The following is an 18,706-nucleotide window of genomic DNA, read 5'->3' as shown; positions in this document are numbered from 1 at the left end:
GACCTTCTAAGTTGTGCAAATTATAATCAGAATAAAATGCTTATGACCAACTCATTAATGGGTACCCCTAGTGCCCAGGCTGTGGTCTCCAAATACCATTTCCTCAAAAATGAACCAGAGCTTCTTAGAGAAATGGCTGATTCTAGGTCTAGAGAAATATTAACATGAGCATGAAACATCTTGTCATATAAGAAAGCAAAGAAGCTTTGTAAAAAAATTAGAAAAAGGCTGCTAGAGATGTGTCAAAAGAACTAAAACACCAACCTGTAGAGGCTTCTAGCTGATCAAAGATGGATGATATATTAATAAGGATAACAACAGCAATGGATGTAAACCTATTTAAATTAGTGAGCTCATAATGATACTCTATTCCTCCAAATTAATTCATCACCTTAGAGGATGCTAGGAATCCAACCTGTTATTTTGAAAACTGGTAAATAAAAGGAAAAATATTTGTCCCACCTTTCCAAAATAAACTGCATTTTTGGAAAAGCAAACAGAAAACATGGAGGATGTTTCTCTTTACAGATGTATCCAACATATATAAAGACAATTAGACTACCAGCCTTGAAAGCTGGAAATGAATAATCTCATGTAGGCAATGAGGCATTAATCGCTACTAGCATCACAAAGAAAGTTCATGTCTTCTATTGAGGGACATTCTACCACTGCAATTGTCTTACAAAAATAAACAACCAAACAAAAACCTGAATGTGATCAAGCTTCTAGATATAATTACCAATTTATAGCGTCATAATCAACAAATACAGTTGCAAGGCTAAAAAAGAGGGTCTACAGATGTAAAATGACTAAAAAACAGATCAACCAATTGGTAATGCATAGATGTTATTTGATCCTCATTCTTCAAACTACAGAAGACACACATACTTCACATTTTTAAAATAGAAATTTGAACAGAGATTGAATAATTTGATTTTTTTGGTTGTATAGTGGCATGTATTTTTCAGAGTCCTTATCTCTTAGGAACTACATACTGAAATATTTACAAATGGAATATATGATATTTGAAATTTATTTCAGAATAATCTAGGAAAGAAGTGAATAAAGTGGATATACATAAAAGAAGAATGGCCGTAAGTTGAAAATTACTGAAGCCAGATGATGGGTCAAAGGGACTCCGTATACTCCTTTTATTTTTGAATGTACTTGAAATCTTAAAAAGCTGTTAGTCTAGGGGCACCTGGGTGGTTCAGTCAGTTGAGCATCTGACTCTTGGTTTTGGCTCAGGTCATGGTCTCACAGTTTGTGAGATTGAGCCTGGCATGCAGCTCTGCGCGGAGCCTGCTTGGGATTCTTTCTTTCCCTCTCTCTCTGCCCGTAACCCGCCCCCCATTCTCTCATTCTCTCTCTCTCAAAATAAATAAAAATTTAAATAAATAAAAATCAATCAATCAAAAAATAAAAAGTTCTTAGTCTTTTTATCTTATCACTTATGGTTAAAGAAAAGTTACTAAAGATGGATTATGTGCTATTCTAATAAATACTTTCATGAACACACAGAGAATTATGATATTGTTACTTACCACAACTTCCTGCAGACTGTTGGGAAGACTGACTGTTGAAATGCCATGAAAAGGTCGCTGGGAAAAGTCAATGTTTTGCAAGGGACCCCCAACACTGTGACTTCGCGTCAAAGATACATTTCGCTTTGATAAACTATTAGGCACAGATGAAATTTTCATGGTTTGGACTTCTCCACCGGCTTTCTTTATTTCATCACTTAAAAAACATGAGGAAGAAATGCTGTATTTGTGCTGTAATACAATCTCAATTTGTATACCTAGAGTATTTTCTACCGTGAACTCTGAGTCTAACTGAATATATCGGAGAAGAATCAGTACCACCTTATAAGATTAAATTTTCTTCAGGCATTTCTGTAAAAGTAGTCAGGAGAACAGGATGGGATGGATAATTCTGGTGACAGATGGGAAGAAGAGGACAAAGGGTAGACAATAGATATTCTTTTTAAAAGATTAAGTGCCCATTCACAGTTGCTTTATTCAAACATTATTTCCTCTTTATTAAACAAAATCACCTAGAATTATCCTGCGTCCAACTAGATATTACAGATGAGTATTTAACCTCTACCAGGCCAAGATCCACCTAAGGGCAGAAACTAGATCTTACTTTTTTATTTTTAGTGCTTAGCATAATGCTCAGCATACAACAGGCTCTGAATAAACGTCTGATTCAATCAGTATTTAAGAGGAAGCGGTATATTTCACAGTAAAGAAAATATGTCTCTGGAAACTGGTACTGAACACTTTTTACTACAGAGAAGTTCATTCTGTAAAAGGACACTGTAAAACATTAAACATAGTTTCAAAAACGATTGATCATCACATTTGTTTATTAGATACTTAAACAATGTATTGCAGTAAAAAGTTAATATTAAATTTTTTAAACGCCAGAACTTTGGGGCTCCTAGCTGGCTCAGTCAGTATAGTGTGCAGCTCTTGATCTTGGGGTCATGAGTTTGAGCCCCAAGTTGGGTGTAGAGATTACTTAAATGAATAAATAAATAAAAACTTAAAAATAAATTAAATAAATAAAGTGCCAGAACTTACGCCTACATAAGGCTGTCTTTAAAGATGGAATTTTTACAAGGGTACCGAATTTATAATGAAGAGCTCTCTGTACCCTAGAGTACCTTGATTCAATTGCAGAGGTTGTCTCTTCAGTTATGGTCTGGTTTTGTTTGGGGAAATCCATAAAGTTGATCAAGTCAGGTTCTGCTGAAGCGGACACAGGTTTGTGCTCTGAAGGTTCGCTTGCCAATGGAATGCTGCCACTTTGTAAACTGTCACCAGAGGTGCTTGGTTTCAGGAAAAAGCTAAATAGGGAGCAATCCAGAAAAAGTCTTTAAAAATCCTAGAATCCTCTAAATTTCGTATTTAGAATCACTTTATGGTAAAGGAGTCACTGAGGAATTTTACAATCCATAGAAGTACCATCTATTTCAAACACACACACACAGCTCCCTCCCCATTCTCTCTTCCTCTCTTGTTGTAAACTTTTTTAAATGAAAAAGGTCTCAAAGTCATTACAGTTCAATGCAACATCCTTTCAGATTTGAGAACCATTAAAGAAAGCTATGAAGGAAGATGGAAAACAAAATATTTCATTAATTTTCTGAGTTAAAGAAGAAAAAGAGCAGCAATGGCATTTTATCACGTATTAACCTACAATTGTTTATAATACCCTCCCCCCATAAATATCCATTTTGTCTCTAGTCATTTCTTCCCCCTTTATTCATTATTTTGTTTTCGTCTTCTCATCTTATCTCTATCCATCTCTTTCCGGGTGGGGATGGGGTGAGTGTTGGGCCTTGCAAGGGACATTAAGAGAACTTCCTGAGGCTGTAGTAATATTCTGTATTTGATAAAGGTTTGGTGTGCACAAACGTATACATTCAATTTTCTTTTTAATTGTTTTAAATGTTTATTTATTTTTGAGGGAGACAGAGAGAGAGAGAAAGAGTGTGTGCAGGAGGGGGACAGAGAGAGAGGTGGGAGGAGGGTGCACGGATAGAGAATCCAAAGCGGGCTCTGTGCTGACAGCAGCGAGCCCAATGTGGGGCTTGAACTCATGGACTGCGAGATCATGACCCAAGCCAAAGTCGGATGCTCAACCAACTGAGCCACCCAGGTTCCCCCACATTCAATTTTCAAATGGTACGTTTTAAATTTGTAGATTTTCTTATATACAACTTTATTGCAAAAGAAAAAACTGTAAACAAATATTGAACTTTAGTTAATATGTATGCTCAAGTCTTTGGGGGAGAAGTGTATTAATAATGTCTACACCTTCTTTCAAATGAATAAAAACATAAGAAAAATTGGTGGATCGATGGAGGGATAGACAGTTGATAAAGAAAGTACAATAAAATAGTAATACAGAGATGGATATTTGGGTGTCACTATAAAAAAAAGTCTTTTAACTTCACAGCAAGTTTGAAATTTTCCATAATGACATATTTGGGGGTGGAAATCAATAATGCTCCTTTACACTCACTTAGAAAATATAAAATAAGGTACTTAACACAATAGTTTAAGAAGCACAATTAACACAACAAAAAAGTATAAGATTAGGGAGAATAATTTAAGACCCTATTAAAAGGACACAAAGGATAATCTAAAAAAATGGAGATATATGCATACCATGCTCAAAGATAAGAGAATAACACTAAAAACGTCCATTTTCCCCCAAATAAATCTATACAGCTAATGCTGCAATCCCAGTGAAAACTCCAGCTGGGACTTTTTCGGGGAGGAGGGGAAACTAAAGTTGCTCTAAGCAAAATAAATAATTAAAACTCCATGATGGGGAGTTTCCCTTATCAATCAGACATGACACAAACAGTATCGACAAAAAAGAACAGGGAACACAGAACCAGGGTGAGGTGTGCATGGGAACTTGAAATGTGATAAAGGTGCTGCTACCTATCAATGAAGAAAGGATGGAAAACCAGCTCATTACATGGAGAAAAAGAAAGTTGTATCCCTACCATCATACACAAACACAAAGGTGGACTCCAGATGGATTAAAGACCTAAATATCAGAGGTAAAATATACAGCTAACAAAAGAAACTTTAAAAGAAAATCTTCATGTCCTACAGATGGCAAACAACTTTTAAAACAAGGCTCCAAAATGGGGCGCCTGGGTGGTTCAGTTGGTTAAGCGTCCGACTTCAGTTCAGGTCATGATCTCGTGGTTCACGGGTTCAAGCCCCATGTCAGGCTCTGTGCTGACAGCTCACAGCCTGGAGCCTGCTTTGTGGATTCTGTCTCCCTCTCTCTCTCTGCCCCTCCCCTGCTCGTACTCTGTCTGTCTGTCTGTCTCTCTCTCTCTCTCTCTCTAATAAATAAATAAAGCATTTAAAAAACAAAAAAACAAAAACAAGGCTCCAAAAGCACAAATCATAAGGTGGAAAATTAATGGATAATGACATCAAAACACATTATTTTAAGGAATTAATATCAAGAATATTCGAGACAGACATCAACAAGAAAAAGAAAGCTAATATAAAAATGGACAAGGTATAAACAGGTAATTCATAGAAAATGCTGGAGGAGTGTCTGGGCGGCTCAGTCAGTAAAGCATCCGATTCTTGATTTCAGCTCAAGTCACGATCTCATTGTATGTGAGATTGAGCCCCATGTCAGGCTCTGTACTGATAGCAGGAACCTGCTTGGGATCCTCTCTCTCCCCCGTCTCTCTGCCCCTCCCCTGCTCTCTCTCAAAATAAATAAATAAACTTTAAAAAAAATAAAAGAAAATGCTGGAATAATTCACAAGTATATGAAGAGATAAACTCACTAATATTCAGAAAAAATCCAACAAAAACAAGATACCACTTTATACTCATTAGAAGACAAAGACCAGAAGAAATGATAATACCAAATGCTGGTAAGGATATACAGAAATGAGAATTCTTGGGCACTAACAGTGGGGGTGTTGTCATGTGGTAAGCAATCTTCCACTGTTTATTCAAATCATGCATGAAAATGACCTAATGACTTCACTCCTAAGACTACTATTCTTCACAAGTTTAGAGAGAGATATATTTTACAGTGCACTGCATCACTGCAGTGATATTTATAGTAACACAATACTGGAAGCAACTGAAACAACAACAGGATATTGGATGACTAAAATGAGATATTAACTTCCTACAGGAGAAAAAGGAATAAATTAGATGTACATATAGCAACTCAGATTTTAAACTTAATAATAAAAATAGATATGTTCAACAGTATTCTAATTATGTAAGTTAAAAATGCATAATTGTGAAAAACAATGTATTTCATAAGGATATATATTCAAAGAGACATCACACACCGTAGAGGCAATGTCTTTGTTGGATAAAGGAATGAGAATGGGGATGGCAGGGGCTGGGGGGTAGAGCTAATAAAAGAGGGCCCTTGCACAAACCAATGATGATAGTGCATCAGGAATTAGAGTATGATTCCACTCAGCTCCACACCTGAAGCTAAAAGGAAAAATTAAGCTAAGAAGAAATACCTGTACAACTGGAGAATTTTTTTAAAAGCAGCTAAAGGGAGAAAGGTAAGTTCGTCTGTTCCATAAAACAAATAGAATATTAAGTATAATTACTTAGGTAAGCAGTTACCAAACTCCCAATTACTTAATTACTAGATCAGCTAGTCTTTCTATTGCCTAGAATTCGGTCATTATGCCACACAGAGCACTACCATAAAGAGGCAACACGTTAGAAGAGTCAAAAAAAAAAAAAAAACCCGTCCCCTACACCTTCATTTTTTCTTCTAGAAGATGTAAGACAGCTGAGACAGAAAGTTTAAAATAATGATAAATATTAAAGTTTTGAATTATCTATACAGTTCAGCTCTAAGAATTAACTACTACTGGTAATCATATGTTAAATAAAATGGAAAAGCAGTCTCCTGTAGTGCTAGTATTTTCCACCAAATACTGAAAGTGAAGGAGAGAAAGGAAAGGGACACCTGGAGTGTACCATAACTATTTTACTTTTCTCCTAGGAGTCATGCCTTCTGGGAGGACACTCACCTCTTAAGGGAGCTTTGACAATACTAACCTTGCAGAGCCTCTCAAGTCTTTAAATTCTATATTGAGAAGAGGCAAGAAGTTGCTTTTACAGAATGGACAGGTTGTATTCAAATTTGAATCATCTGCCGTCCATCCAGCCATAATTTCTTCATCATAAACTAACGCTCCACAAGCTCTGCATTGTGAACAACTTGACATCAAAACCTAAGAGTAGAAAAGTGCAAACACTGAGAACCTCCACAGCAAAAAGTCATCTTAACAGGCCATCTTCTGGGGACACAGAATTTTATTTATTTTGCTGATCAAATTTGGACTGAATAGTTCAATCACTTTACAGATAATGCTACCAGTTTATGGCCTTACTTACATAAGACAGGAAGCAAATTCAACAAAATGATTTACTCTTCTGCCCACAATGGCATCAAAGAATTCTGCTAAATACCATTCTGAAATAAAAATATGTACAGCCACGTTATCACGCGAAGAAGGCAGAACTTTTACCTCCATTGCACAATTCTGATAGATGCTAGACATGCTGGTGTTTTGAGAAGAACCATGGTCTGATTTTTCAAAGTCCTGCCCTTTTACACTTCTTGGAAATGGAGGTTCACCTAGAGAGAAGTAAATGTCATAACACACTATGTGTGAGAATGCCCTTATTCTTTGGAAATGCATACTAAAGCATTTAAGGGGGAGTATGATGACGTCTGCAATTTATTTTCAAATGGTTCAGTATAAAAATTTCTATATATATATATATATATATATATATATATATATATATATATCTAAAGTTAACAATAGTTAAGTCTAGGTGGAGAATCTATATATGATTGTTCACTATATGATTCTTTCAACTATTCAGGACATTTGAAATTTCTCATAATAGAACGTTGGAAAAAACAGACTTAAAAAAAATAATTAAATACTAAGAAATGACAGTGACATTGCCTAGGGAGTCTCAAACTCTGGTATACATTCTATTTACCTACAGCACTAGTTAAAAATACATATTCCTAAGGCCCCCCGTCCCACAGATACAGTCTCAAAAGCTTTAGCCTAGAGCTTGGACATTTGTATATATTTTTAAACTAATCCCCCATGTGATTCTGACACACACTAAAGTTTGAAAACTAATGATATACTCCACAAACACAACTAAAAATAAACTTAGGTCTATACTACTTAGAGATCATATAAAATAAGTGATAGTATGGTGTGGTCATATAAAAAATCTGTCAGCTCATCTCAACAAATGGGGCTTATTGCACATGCAATAGTGGCAGGGAAAGGTACGGGCATATAACTTGTAGCAGACGGCAATCCTTTCCATACCTGTTGAGTATTGCAGTTTTCCTACATCTCCACTGCTGCTGCTACTGCCAAGGCTTGTGTTGCTCTGGGTAAGTTCGCTGGGAACCAACCCTGAGACACTCGTGTTAGGTGACATATTCTCCCCCAAAATATGGTCTTCAAGGCCAGCGGGGAAGCTGTAATCTCTGTTAGTTTCCTCCTTTAATTGAAAAGAATAAAACCCCACATACATAAATAATACCTTCTCCAATGAGAATATATTCATTCCACCCTTTATGGAATTAAACTTCTCTGGAATTCTTATGTAAATTATCATCCCCTTATTTTTCAAAACCATGAACTCTTCTCAGCATTATTGGGAATTTCCTTTCCACACTCTAAGATATTCGAGTAATGACCTACAACACTTTGAGATTTTGTTGTGCCCCTGGTGTATGTTGAAGTGTCTCTCAATAATCAATATCATATGGGGCGCCTGGGTGGCTCAGTCGGTTAAGCGTCCAACTTCGGCTCAGGTCATGATCTCTCGGTCCGTGAGTTCGAGCCCCGCGTCGGGCTCTGTGCTGACAGCTCAGAGCCTGGAGCCTGTTTCGGATTCTGTGTCTCCCTCTCTCTGACCCTCCCCTGTTCATGCTCTGTCTCTCCCTGTCTCAAAAATAAATAAAACATTAAAAAAAAAAACTTTTTTTTAAATAATCAATATCATAAAATGAAGTAACTCCAGGAGCCCACTGTCTCCATTGGAATTGGGCACCCCAGCACAAGCACAGTAAGGGCTTTAAAGTCAGTCAGCCAGACTGTGGTCTTGGCTCCCCATCATATATTATGTATATGACCTTGCAGAAATTATTTAACTACTCCAACTTTTAATTATATCATCTGAAAAATATGGATAACAGGAGTCCTTTAAAATATGGTTGTTGTGAGAATTTCATCTGTCAATATAATTTTCAGACAACAACCATCAATATTAGAGGCATAAAATATGAATAAAGTTCCAAACACTGTAGTTCTGAACTCCTGCAAGTGACTGTTGACACTTTAGATAGAAAACATTTCAATAAGCAGTTTCCTTTTTGATTTTTTTAAATGTTTATTTATTTTGAGAGAGAGAGAGAGACAGAGAGAGAGAGACAGCGTGAGCAGGGAAAGGGCAGAGAGAGGAGAGAAAGAATTCCAAGTGGTCTCCGTGCTGTTAGCGCAGAGCTCGATGCAGGGCTCAATCTCACAAATCATGAGATCATGACCTGAGCTAAAATCAAGAGTCAGACACTTAACTAAATAAGCTACCCAGGAGCCCCTCCTTTTTGATTTTTGCTTTAAAGAAGACTTGTGTCTTGTTATAAAACCATGTTAAATGATATAAAACTTAAACAGACATGCAAAACAGGAAATAAAAGCACCTAATAGTGGGGTGCTTGGGTAGCTCCGTCAGTTAGGTGTCTGACTCTTGATTTTGGCTCAAGTCATGATCTCATGGTCGTGAGATGGAGCCCAGCTTGAGATTCTTATTTTTCTCCTCTCATTCTCTCCCCCTTTCCCGTACTCTCTCTCTCTCAAAAAAAAAAAAAAAGCATTTATATTACCAACACTACACAGCATAATCAAAATCTTGATGTATGTCCTTCTAGTCATTTTAAAATATGCATATATAATACATTTTTACAAAATAGGATATTATTTTTTAACTTATTCTCATATAATGTATTTTAATGTCAGTAAATCTACATTATTTAAACCCCTGAAACCTAATCCAGTTTACTGATGTACTGTTATGCATTTAGTAAATCTCTATTGCTTAAATATTCAGAATGCTCTTAAATTTTATATAAGTTACACTGATGAATTCTTTCGAGTTATTTTTACACATAATTATTTCCTTAGATTAAATTCTGGATAAAAGTTATAAACATTTTTTATGGACTTTGTATCCATGCCTTCATTTGAAAATATTTACTAGGTATAACCTATTTGCCTTTGTCAGGCTCTAGTACCAGGGCCATAGCAGTAAAAAGAAAAGAAAGATTAAGGTCTGTGACCACCTAGAATTTATAGTCACACATTCCAAGTCAAATTACTCTGTAGAAAGGTTTTATTATTATTAACACTGTTAGATAAAATTTCAAAACTCAAGTGGCTCATTTGGTTAGTTTACTTTAACACAAAGCAAGGTTAAGATACTTTTGAAACTAGTTTATTTGGCCTTTCCTTCACTGACCTTGTAAGCTCTTTAAAATGCAATAAAATGCAACTGTGTCTTATAGTACTCAGTATTGTACTTTTGATTCAATTAATAGTTTGCCTATAGAATAAAGTTTTCTTTCAAATGGTATATAAATCTTATTTGTCCAATTTCATTTCCTATGTCTCTAGCTTCCTATTTAGAACTTTAGCAATCTGAGATGGATTGTGTATTATCTTGTAAATGCATGTTTTATGCCTCCATGCTTTTTCACATTATTCTCTCAGATACACCTTGTACCACCTTATCACTTTGACTAACCCAAAATTTCAAATTTATCCACCCAAACCCAACTTACATATCACCTGCTTTGCTCTTTTTGGACAGCCCCCTACTGGAACCCCTTCTAAGATATTGCTTTCTTCTTTGCTACTACAGTAGTTTAAAAGCATGGACTCTAGAGTCAACCTCCCAGAGTTCAAATTCTAGTTCTGCCTCTCACTAGTTGTGTGGACCTGGAGAAATTAATTAACCTCTCTAACTCTTAGATACCTCATCTATAAAACAGGGATGCCAACAGTACCGATGTGTGGGGTTACTATGAAAATTATCAAAATAGATATATAGCTTACGAGAGTACCTGTGACATAGTGGTAACACTTATAAATGTTTGTCTTTTCTACTAAAGTGCCTAAGTACTATATAATTCTGTAAACACAAAGGTGAAATTTTAATTAAATTTTTTCTATAAAACAAATAAGCAAAATTTCCCCACTTCTACTTCATAAAAAGGTCTAATGACTAATTCTCTTTACAATAATTTTCAAAAGAATTAGCAGTTTTTGTGATGCAGTATGAAATATGTAGGCTAAGTTGCAGAGTGATTTCACATATATGTAAGAGCTAACATAGATAAAAGTTATTTAAGAGTGAAGCGCTATGGGGCGCCTGGGTGGCTCAGTCAGTTAAGCGTCCGACTTCAGCTCAGGTCACGATCTCGCAGTCCGTGAGTTCGAGCCCCGCATCGGGCTCTGGGCTAATGGCTCAGAGCCTGGAGCCTGCTTCCGATTCTGTGTCTCCCTCTCTCTCTGCCCCTCCCCCGTTCATGTCTGTCTCTCTCTGTCTCAAAAATAAATAAACGTTAAAAAAAAAAAATTAAAAAAAAAAAAAGAGTGAAGCGCTATGCAAACATAACATGGCATTATTAAGTATTAATCATCAGTACTTTCAAAGAAACAACGTGTTAGTTCAGACTGATCTATGGAATTATAAAGTAGTCCTGATATTCTATTTCTTTATTATTAATTTCCTCACATTCAGGTCATTTCAAGGAAGAAGTAACATATGCCTCAAGTTTAAACACCAAAGTTACCAGCAATCTCTGAATAATAATTTACATATAAAAAAATATGAGAAACATGCCAGTATCAGATAGACCACACACATAAAACACTCTTACCTCATCATCTGAGTAGCTATAGGCAGACGCTACAGCTACCCACATCTTACTGGCTACCGTAGCTGCTTGTTTCATGCCAGATTTGAGGACATCGATCTTGGGTCCTGAGAGTATATTATCTAGCTTTAGTCCTGACAAAGAGTTTACCACAGAGCCCAACGAGCCATGTGGTGAAGACCGCACTAGTGCTGACAGAGAAGGTGAACGTTCTTTGTGAGCGCGAGAGGGAGTCTGCTGCTTGAAACGCCCAGTGAAAGCTTTAGACCTAGATTCTGCAGGAGAGCTCTTTTCACTTTCAGGAACTTCCTGTGCTGCTGGACCGTGCTCTAAAGGTAGGCTTGATCGCCTCTCTAGAGAGTGAATACATGCAGTGATGGTGCCAGACTCTCTGCTTCCCTCTCCGTGTAATTCCATACTAGCAGACTTGCTACCCAAAGGACTCTTTAGGTTCATATAGCTTTCAATTTCATCAGCCAGATTGCGTGCAATAACTGGAGAAGACATCTTATCTTCAGAATCTTGAGATTTTACTCCAGTACATTCAGTGGCCAAAAGAGACAAAGGATCTAGTCCAGTTTCAACATCCTCCCTCTCAACAGCTTTAACAACACCATGTAAACTACTCCTCTTATTTATTACATCTTTGGGTTCTACTTTCAAGTCTCTGGGCTGATTACTATCATTCTGGAGACTGTCACATGTGTCCTTTTTCATAGTAGTTTTCGCTGCACTGTCCTCAATCACAGGTTCCAGGAGCTCTTGGCTCTCTTCAAGCATCTCTAATACCGAAGAAGACCTGTGCTCGGAATCCCAAGTGCTTTCAGACACACGAGTCCTAGTATCAACTAGATGACAACTGTTAGCAGTCTCAAAGCTGTGGGTGCTCGCAACACGGAGTGGAGAAGTCTTAGGACAGGCCAGTGCGGCTGTGAGAATCTTGGCATCTGCTCCCATCATAATAGCCACTTCACTTGAATTCAGATCCAAACTGCTCTTCTTAAGCAACATTCCAGCTCGACTTTCAGAACTGAAACTACAACTCCTCTCTGGGAAATGCTTTTGCCTTTTATCTCCTCTATCACCATTCTTCTTGGGATTAGTAGCTTCGCCAAAGACTGCATCTTCAACTGGATCTTGAGTAGAAAATGGCACATTTGATGTACTACCTAAAAGGGAAGGTACAATATTAAAAACGAAACTCTATTTTCCGATATAACTTTTACGAAAGTGTCTTTTCTGGTTTTTGAAAAGCGACACATACAGTAAGATTCAGAAAGTTTAGAAGGTACAAAGAAAGTACACAAAAAAAGAACAACAAAAGGCCTCCATTCAATCCTGCCTCCCAGAAATAACATTGTAATGTATTATCTGCCTTTCATCCTCTATGCATACATATACACATTTAACAATCAAGCAATGTATGCTGTGTATTCCTGTATTGTTCACTAAAACCTATCAACAAATACAGACCTATAAATATATTTTACATTTTAAGAGTTCTACACTCAATTTAAAAAATATATTCTGGGGAGCCCCGGTGGCCCAGTCAGTTAAGCGTCCCATGGTTGATTTTGGCTCAGGTAATGATCTCATGGTTCATGGGTTTGAGCCCTGGGTTGGGCTCCATACTGACAGTTCGAAGTCTGCTTGGGATTCTCTCTCTCCCTCTCTCTCTGCCCCTCCCCCACTCGTGCTCTCTTCTCTCAAAATAAATAAATAAACTTAAAAAAAAAAACACAAAAAACCAGGGGCACCTGGGTGGCTCAGTCGGTTAAGCGTCTGACTTAGGCTCAGGTCATGATCTCGTGGTCCATGAATTCGTGCCCTGCATCGGGCTCTGTGATGACAGCTTAGAGCCTGGAGCCTGCTTCGAAATTTGTGTCTCCCTCTCTCTCTCTCTCTCAAAAATAAGTAAACATTAAAAAAACATAAAAACAGGGGCGTCTGGGTGGCTCAGTTGGTAAAGCATCTGACTTCGGCTCAGGTCATGATCTCGCGGTTTGTGAGTTCGAGTCCCATGTTGGGCTCTGTGCTACAGCTCAGAGCCTGGAGCCTGCTTCAGATTCTGTGTCTCCCCCTCTCTCTGACCCTCTCATGCTCATGCTCTGTCTGTCTCTGTAACTCAATAATAAATAAACGTTAAAAAAAATTTATAAAAAAACATAAAAACAAAAAAACAAATACTTAATCACAAATAAGTGGCTCAGGATACCTATAAAAACTGGCCAAATTAAAAACCCACTGGTATTTTTGTGTAGTAAAGCATAGTGATATGAATCTTTTTCTTCCATTGCCTTTCCATTGCCATACAAAACCCCTTTGGAATTTAGTAACATCTCTGCCTCTTTGCTCTTAATGAGTATAGGAGGCCCTGCAGTCCTAATTATCTACCATGAGAAAGAGAGACCAAACTGAGAACAGGCACTGCAACAATAAAATGTATTCCCAGTAACAACTGGACACAATAAATACCCCTCCTTTTAAACACTAAACATTTTAAGTAACAACTTCTTTAGCCAATTTATAGGATTCAAACTTACTTCTGGCTCTAAATTTAGCATGTTCATCACAATTAGGTCATCAATTTAATGTCATTAAAGACATATATATCTGTAGAAGTATATTTTAAATACTTAGAAATCATTATGTAAAGACTCACCGGTGCTGCTTTTCCTGCCATTGAGATCGAATATACCAGATGGAACTTTCACAATACTGCTGCCCCATGCAGGAGGCTCAGTAGGACTCTGTGACTCTGCACTAGGTTGTGACTGTTTTGCTACAACAGCAGAGACATCACATACTTCTGGGAAAAAGATATTTGGATGTTATTCCTACTTATACTGCACAGAAACTGTATGTTGATTTTTATAATATTTTATTCTTTTATATTTTTCTCCAAGTGTGGGTGAATATATGACTATTTTATTACTAATTTACTGTGTCTAATTTACTTTATGCCAGAAATGTTGCCAGCATTGACTGAAATAAATGCTTTATTGTAGCATCAATAATGCTAACTTGAGCACTCCTGTGAATAAATTAAGGCTTTGGACTTCAAACATACTCTCATCACCTGTAAAGTAGGAGAGGGGCTTGCTTCTGCATAACTCTGGAGCATAAAATAAGTGACATCATTGAAGGAAAGTATACTTTTATGTAAGAGGATAGGAAGAACATTTTATTACCATGAAGCCAGAAAATTCTTCCACATTTGCATAAAATGATTACTACAAACCATATCTACCTTAATGAGTCCCATTAAAAAACAAAAAAATAAAAACAAACAAACAGGAAAACCACACACACTGTATTTAACCTACCAATGAAAAATACCTACTTAGATATTTGAAGGACTTCTAGTGAAATGGCATTTTAAAATAAAACAGGCACTGGAACACAAGTCTGAGGACTTCAAGTTCAGTCTTGGTTCTATCACAAAATAGCTATTTGAGGGGCGCCTGGGTGGCGCAGTTGGTTAAGCGTCCAACTTCAGCCAGGTCACGATCTCGCGGTCCGTGAGTTCGAGCCCCGCGTCAGGCTCTGGGCTGATGGCTCAGAGCCTGGAGCCTGTTTCCGATTCTGTGTCTCCCTCTCTCTCTGCCCCTCCCCCGTTCATGCTCTGTCTCTGTCTGTCCCAAAAATAAATAAACGTTAAAAAAAAAAAAAATAGCTATTTGACTTTGGCAAATCAATATGTCAATGGATCACACTTTCCTACAAAATTGAGGGTTGACCTACTGTCTCTAAAAGATCTCTTGAATTCTAAAATTCAGAAACTACTCATTCTATCCATAGCTAACATTACATAGTATAAGCCCAGGCCTTACATTTCTTTCTAGAAATTATCATCAAAATTATCAAATAAGACTTAATTAAGACAGGGGCACCTGGCTAGCTCAGTCGGTAGAGCATGTGACCCTGTATTTCAGTGTTGTGAGTTTGAGCCCTACATTGGGTGTAAAGATTACTAAAGAAATCTTAAGAGGAAAAAAAAAACTACAGTATTTTTCTAAGTAAAGCTAGCAAATATCAGTACTCAACCTTCTGTTTGCACTTTTGTTTTAGTTATCAATTCTCTTGCTACTTGTTCTTCAGGCATATGAATTTCTGCGTCATCCTTTATAAGTTCATCCTTAGACCCATAGCCTTGGTCAGACTGACCACCTGTTAAAAAGAATGCAAGCTTACATGTAAATGTTTTCATATACTCATAGTCCAGCTATAAAATGTCAAAAGAGAATTCCATTGATTTACACGATTAAACTTACAGAAAAGGAAGACAAGAAAGCTCACAAAGCACACAGAGCATTTTAAACAAATGATAAGAAGCAAAGAACAGTAAAAACAGGAACATCAAAGACTAAAATATTTAGAAGCACTGAACCTTAGTTTCCTCATCTGTAAATTAATAGATTTGGACAAGATGTTTTGAAAAGTTTGTTTTGGAGGATGTCTACAGAATGCTACACTTTGTGTAAGAAAGAAGAAGAAATAAAACAAACATACCTGCTTACTTGTGCAAAAAGAAATGCAGAAATAATAAACCAGAAAACAATTAAAACTGGTTAATGACAAGGGGTAGAGGAAAATACGCTGGAAGGATAAAGAGGGAAGAAACTTCCCTAAATACAGCTTACTGTGTTGTTTTTATTTTTGGAAATGCATCAACTTCTACATATTCAAAAAAATTAAATCAGCAAAACTGGGAGGAGAATAGTAACTAAAATTGAATGCAAACAGAAACAAATGAGACCAACTGTATTTCACATGAATAATCACACTGAAAGGATGGGGAATGGTGGGGGAGGAGGAAAGGACTGATTGAAGAAACTTCTGAACACATAATCTTGAGTATATACTCTAAGCCAGGGGGGTAATACTGACAAATTCTCAACTCCTTAGAAAGTCTGTTTCTCACAGAGTAATAGATGTAGCAATTCTGAAATTATTTTATGTGTACTGCAAGACTGAACAAATGAGTAAACATAATGATGAAGAGAGATTTTTAAAAAATGAAATGAAGGAAGGCAAAGAAAAACTTATGGGGTTGATTTGAAAATGGAAGTATTTCGGGGTGCCTGGGTAGCTCGGTTGATTAAGTATCTGACTTCAGCTCAGGTCATCATCTCGTGGTTCATGAATTTGAGCCCCACATCGGGCTGTGTGCTGACAGCTCAGAGCCTGGAGACTGCTTCAGATCCTGTGTCTCCCTCTCTCTCTGCCCCCCTCCCACTTGTGCTGTCTGTCTCTCTCTCTCTCTTTCTCTCTCAAAACTAAACATTAAAAAAAAATTTTTTTTAAGAAAATGGAAGTATTTCTAAAACATACATACACACATATTTTCAAATATATATATATATTTTCTGTCTCTGCTGAAAAAGTCCAGAAGCAGTAATACCCTGTAGCAGTAAGCATACCTAGAGTCCAGATATTGGCTTCTAGAATCTATTGCCCATTGAAAGGAATCTGGGATCCTTGAAGAAACGGCTGATTTCAAATCTCAGGCAGGAAAGGTACAAGAATGAGCCAGGAACATTTTGTTGTGTAAGAAAGGAAGTGTTCAAAAACATGATAGGGGATATGTCAGAGTAAAATGATGAAACCAAAGGACATACAATAGAATATCATCTTACAAATGTGGAGGGAGGATAACATTGGTAAAATCACCTGCTTTAAAACCATCATAGTAAAGACTGGTTCAAGAATTATTGATGTATGCTAAATTCATAAGAAAAAGCGTGATGAGAAAGAGGGCATTATTGCATACTCTCAGAGTCTCTTCACTGGTAGCTTATTATCCGCACGGGCAAGAATAATAACGAAGAGAAACCAAATGCTAAGACAAGGTGATCAAAATCAGAATCACCAATAAGAAGCAGACAGATACTGTGTGCCTCTGAGATGTGATAATCTAAGAAGGACACAACATCACTTTTGTAGTAGAGCCATGGATGTACAACCCAATCTAATCACAAGGAAACATCGGACCAACTCAAACCAAGGAGCATTCCACAAAATAACTGGACTGAATTCTTCCAAATGGCGGGGTCATGAAAAGACAAAGACGAAAAGGTAAAGGAAAAGGGTGAAGAACTGTGCCAGGTTAAAGGAGACTAAACGAGGGAGCTAGAATGCCACAAAGGATATTACAGCAATTGACAAAACTGGAACGTAGACTACAGACTCAAGTAGTATGTCAATATTTTCCTAAATTTGGTAACTATACTATGGTTTTATCAGAGAAAAATACCATCAAAGTATCAAAAGGTAAAAAGGCAAGATGTATTACAACCTGCTGTCACATGACTTAGGAAAACAATGTGCATATGTGTACAGAAAGAAAATGATAAAGCAGATATGGCAAGCTAAAATTGAATGAATCTAAATATAATTTATTCGAGGGTTCTCTGTACTGTACTTGCAACATTTCTGTAAGTGTGAAATAACTTCAAGATAAAGGTTTAAACAAGTCTTTCTGGCTTTAAAGTTCTATCATTTAAAACTGAGACAAAGACTGAAGACTAACGTAAAACTACACCACAACTGACACTTAGTTCCTAGAGAGTCACTGTAAAGTGTGTCGACGAGGCATGAAAGAAAACATACACAGCTGACCCTTGAACAACACAGGGGTCAGAGGCGCTGGCCTTCCCACCCCACACAATCAAAAATCCACATGTAACTTTTGACGCCCCAAAAACTTAACTACCAGCCTGTTGACTGGCAGCCTTACCAATAATATAAATAGTCAGTTAACACACATGTTATATGTCATTTGTGTATATAATAAAGTAAGCTAGAGAAAAGAAATGTTATTAAGGAGGCACCTGGCTGGCTCAGTCAGAAGAGCATGAGACTCTTGATCTCAGGGTCCTGAGTTTGAGTGTCATGCTGGGGGTAGAGATTACTTAAATTTAAATTTTTTTTTTCAACGTTTATTTATTTTTGGGACAGAGAGAGACAGAGCATGAACGGGGGAGGGGCAGAGAGAGAGGGAGACACAGAATCGGAAACAGGCTCCAGGCTCTGAGCCATCAGCCCAGAGCCTGACGCGGGGCTCGAACTCACGGACCGCGAGATCGTGACCTGGCTGAAGTCGGACGCTTAACTGACTGCGCCACCCAGGCGCCCCAAGATTACTTAAATTTAAAAAACTGTTACGGGCGCCTGGGTGGCT

At 37.3% G+C, this 18,706-nt stretch overlaps 1 protein-coding gene across 7 annotated transcripts in view; it reads right to left on the bottom strand.

The window, feature by feature from the left end:
• Positions 1 to 18,706, bottom strand: part of DENND4C (DENN domain containing 4C) — a 124,218-nt gene that overhangs the window by 14,327 nt on the left and 91,185 nt on the right. For 4 of the 7 annotated variants that reach the window (XM_045469357.1, XM_045469361.1, XM_045469359.1 and 1 more), the window contains 8 exons: positions 15,571 to 15,693; positions 14,186 to 14,332; positions 11,527 to 12,692; positions 7,907 to 8,084; positions 7,073 to 7,182; positions 6,600 to 6,775; positions 2,672 to 2,854; positions 1,545 to 1,740 (listed from right to left, as the gene is read on the bottom strand). In XM_045469357.1, coding sequence (XP_045325313.1) covers positions 1,545 to 1,740; positions 2,672 to 2,854; positions 6,600 to 6,775; positions 7,073 to 7,182; positions 7,907 to 8,084; positions 11,527 to 12,692; positions 14,186 to 14,332; positions 15,571 to 15,693 — 2,279 coding nt within the window. The remainder of the gene's footprint in view (positions 1 to 1,544; positions 1,741 to 2,671; positions 2,855 to 6,599; positions 6,776 to 7,072; positions 7,183 to 7,906; positions 8,085 to 11,526; positions 12,693 to 14,185; positions 14,333 to 15,570; positions 15,694 to 18,706) is intronic. The other 3 variants (XM_045469358.1, XM_045469360.1, XM_045469364.1) reach the window with 1 other exon arrangement.

This window comes from Leopardus geoffroyi, chromosome D4 (genome assembly GCF_018350155.1).
Source record: "Leopardus geoffroyi isolate Oge1 chromosome D4, O.geoffroyi_Oge1_pat1.0, whole genome shotgun sequence".
NCBI lineage: Eukaryota > Metazoa > Chordata > Mammalia > Carnivora > Felidae > Leopardus > Leopardus geoffroyi.
Note: the sequence above shows the minus strand (reverse complement) of the source record. Positions and strands in the feature narration are given on the sequence as shown.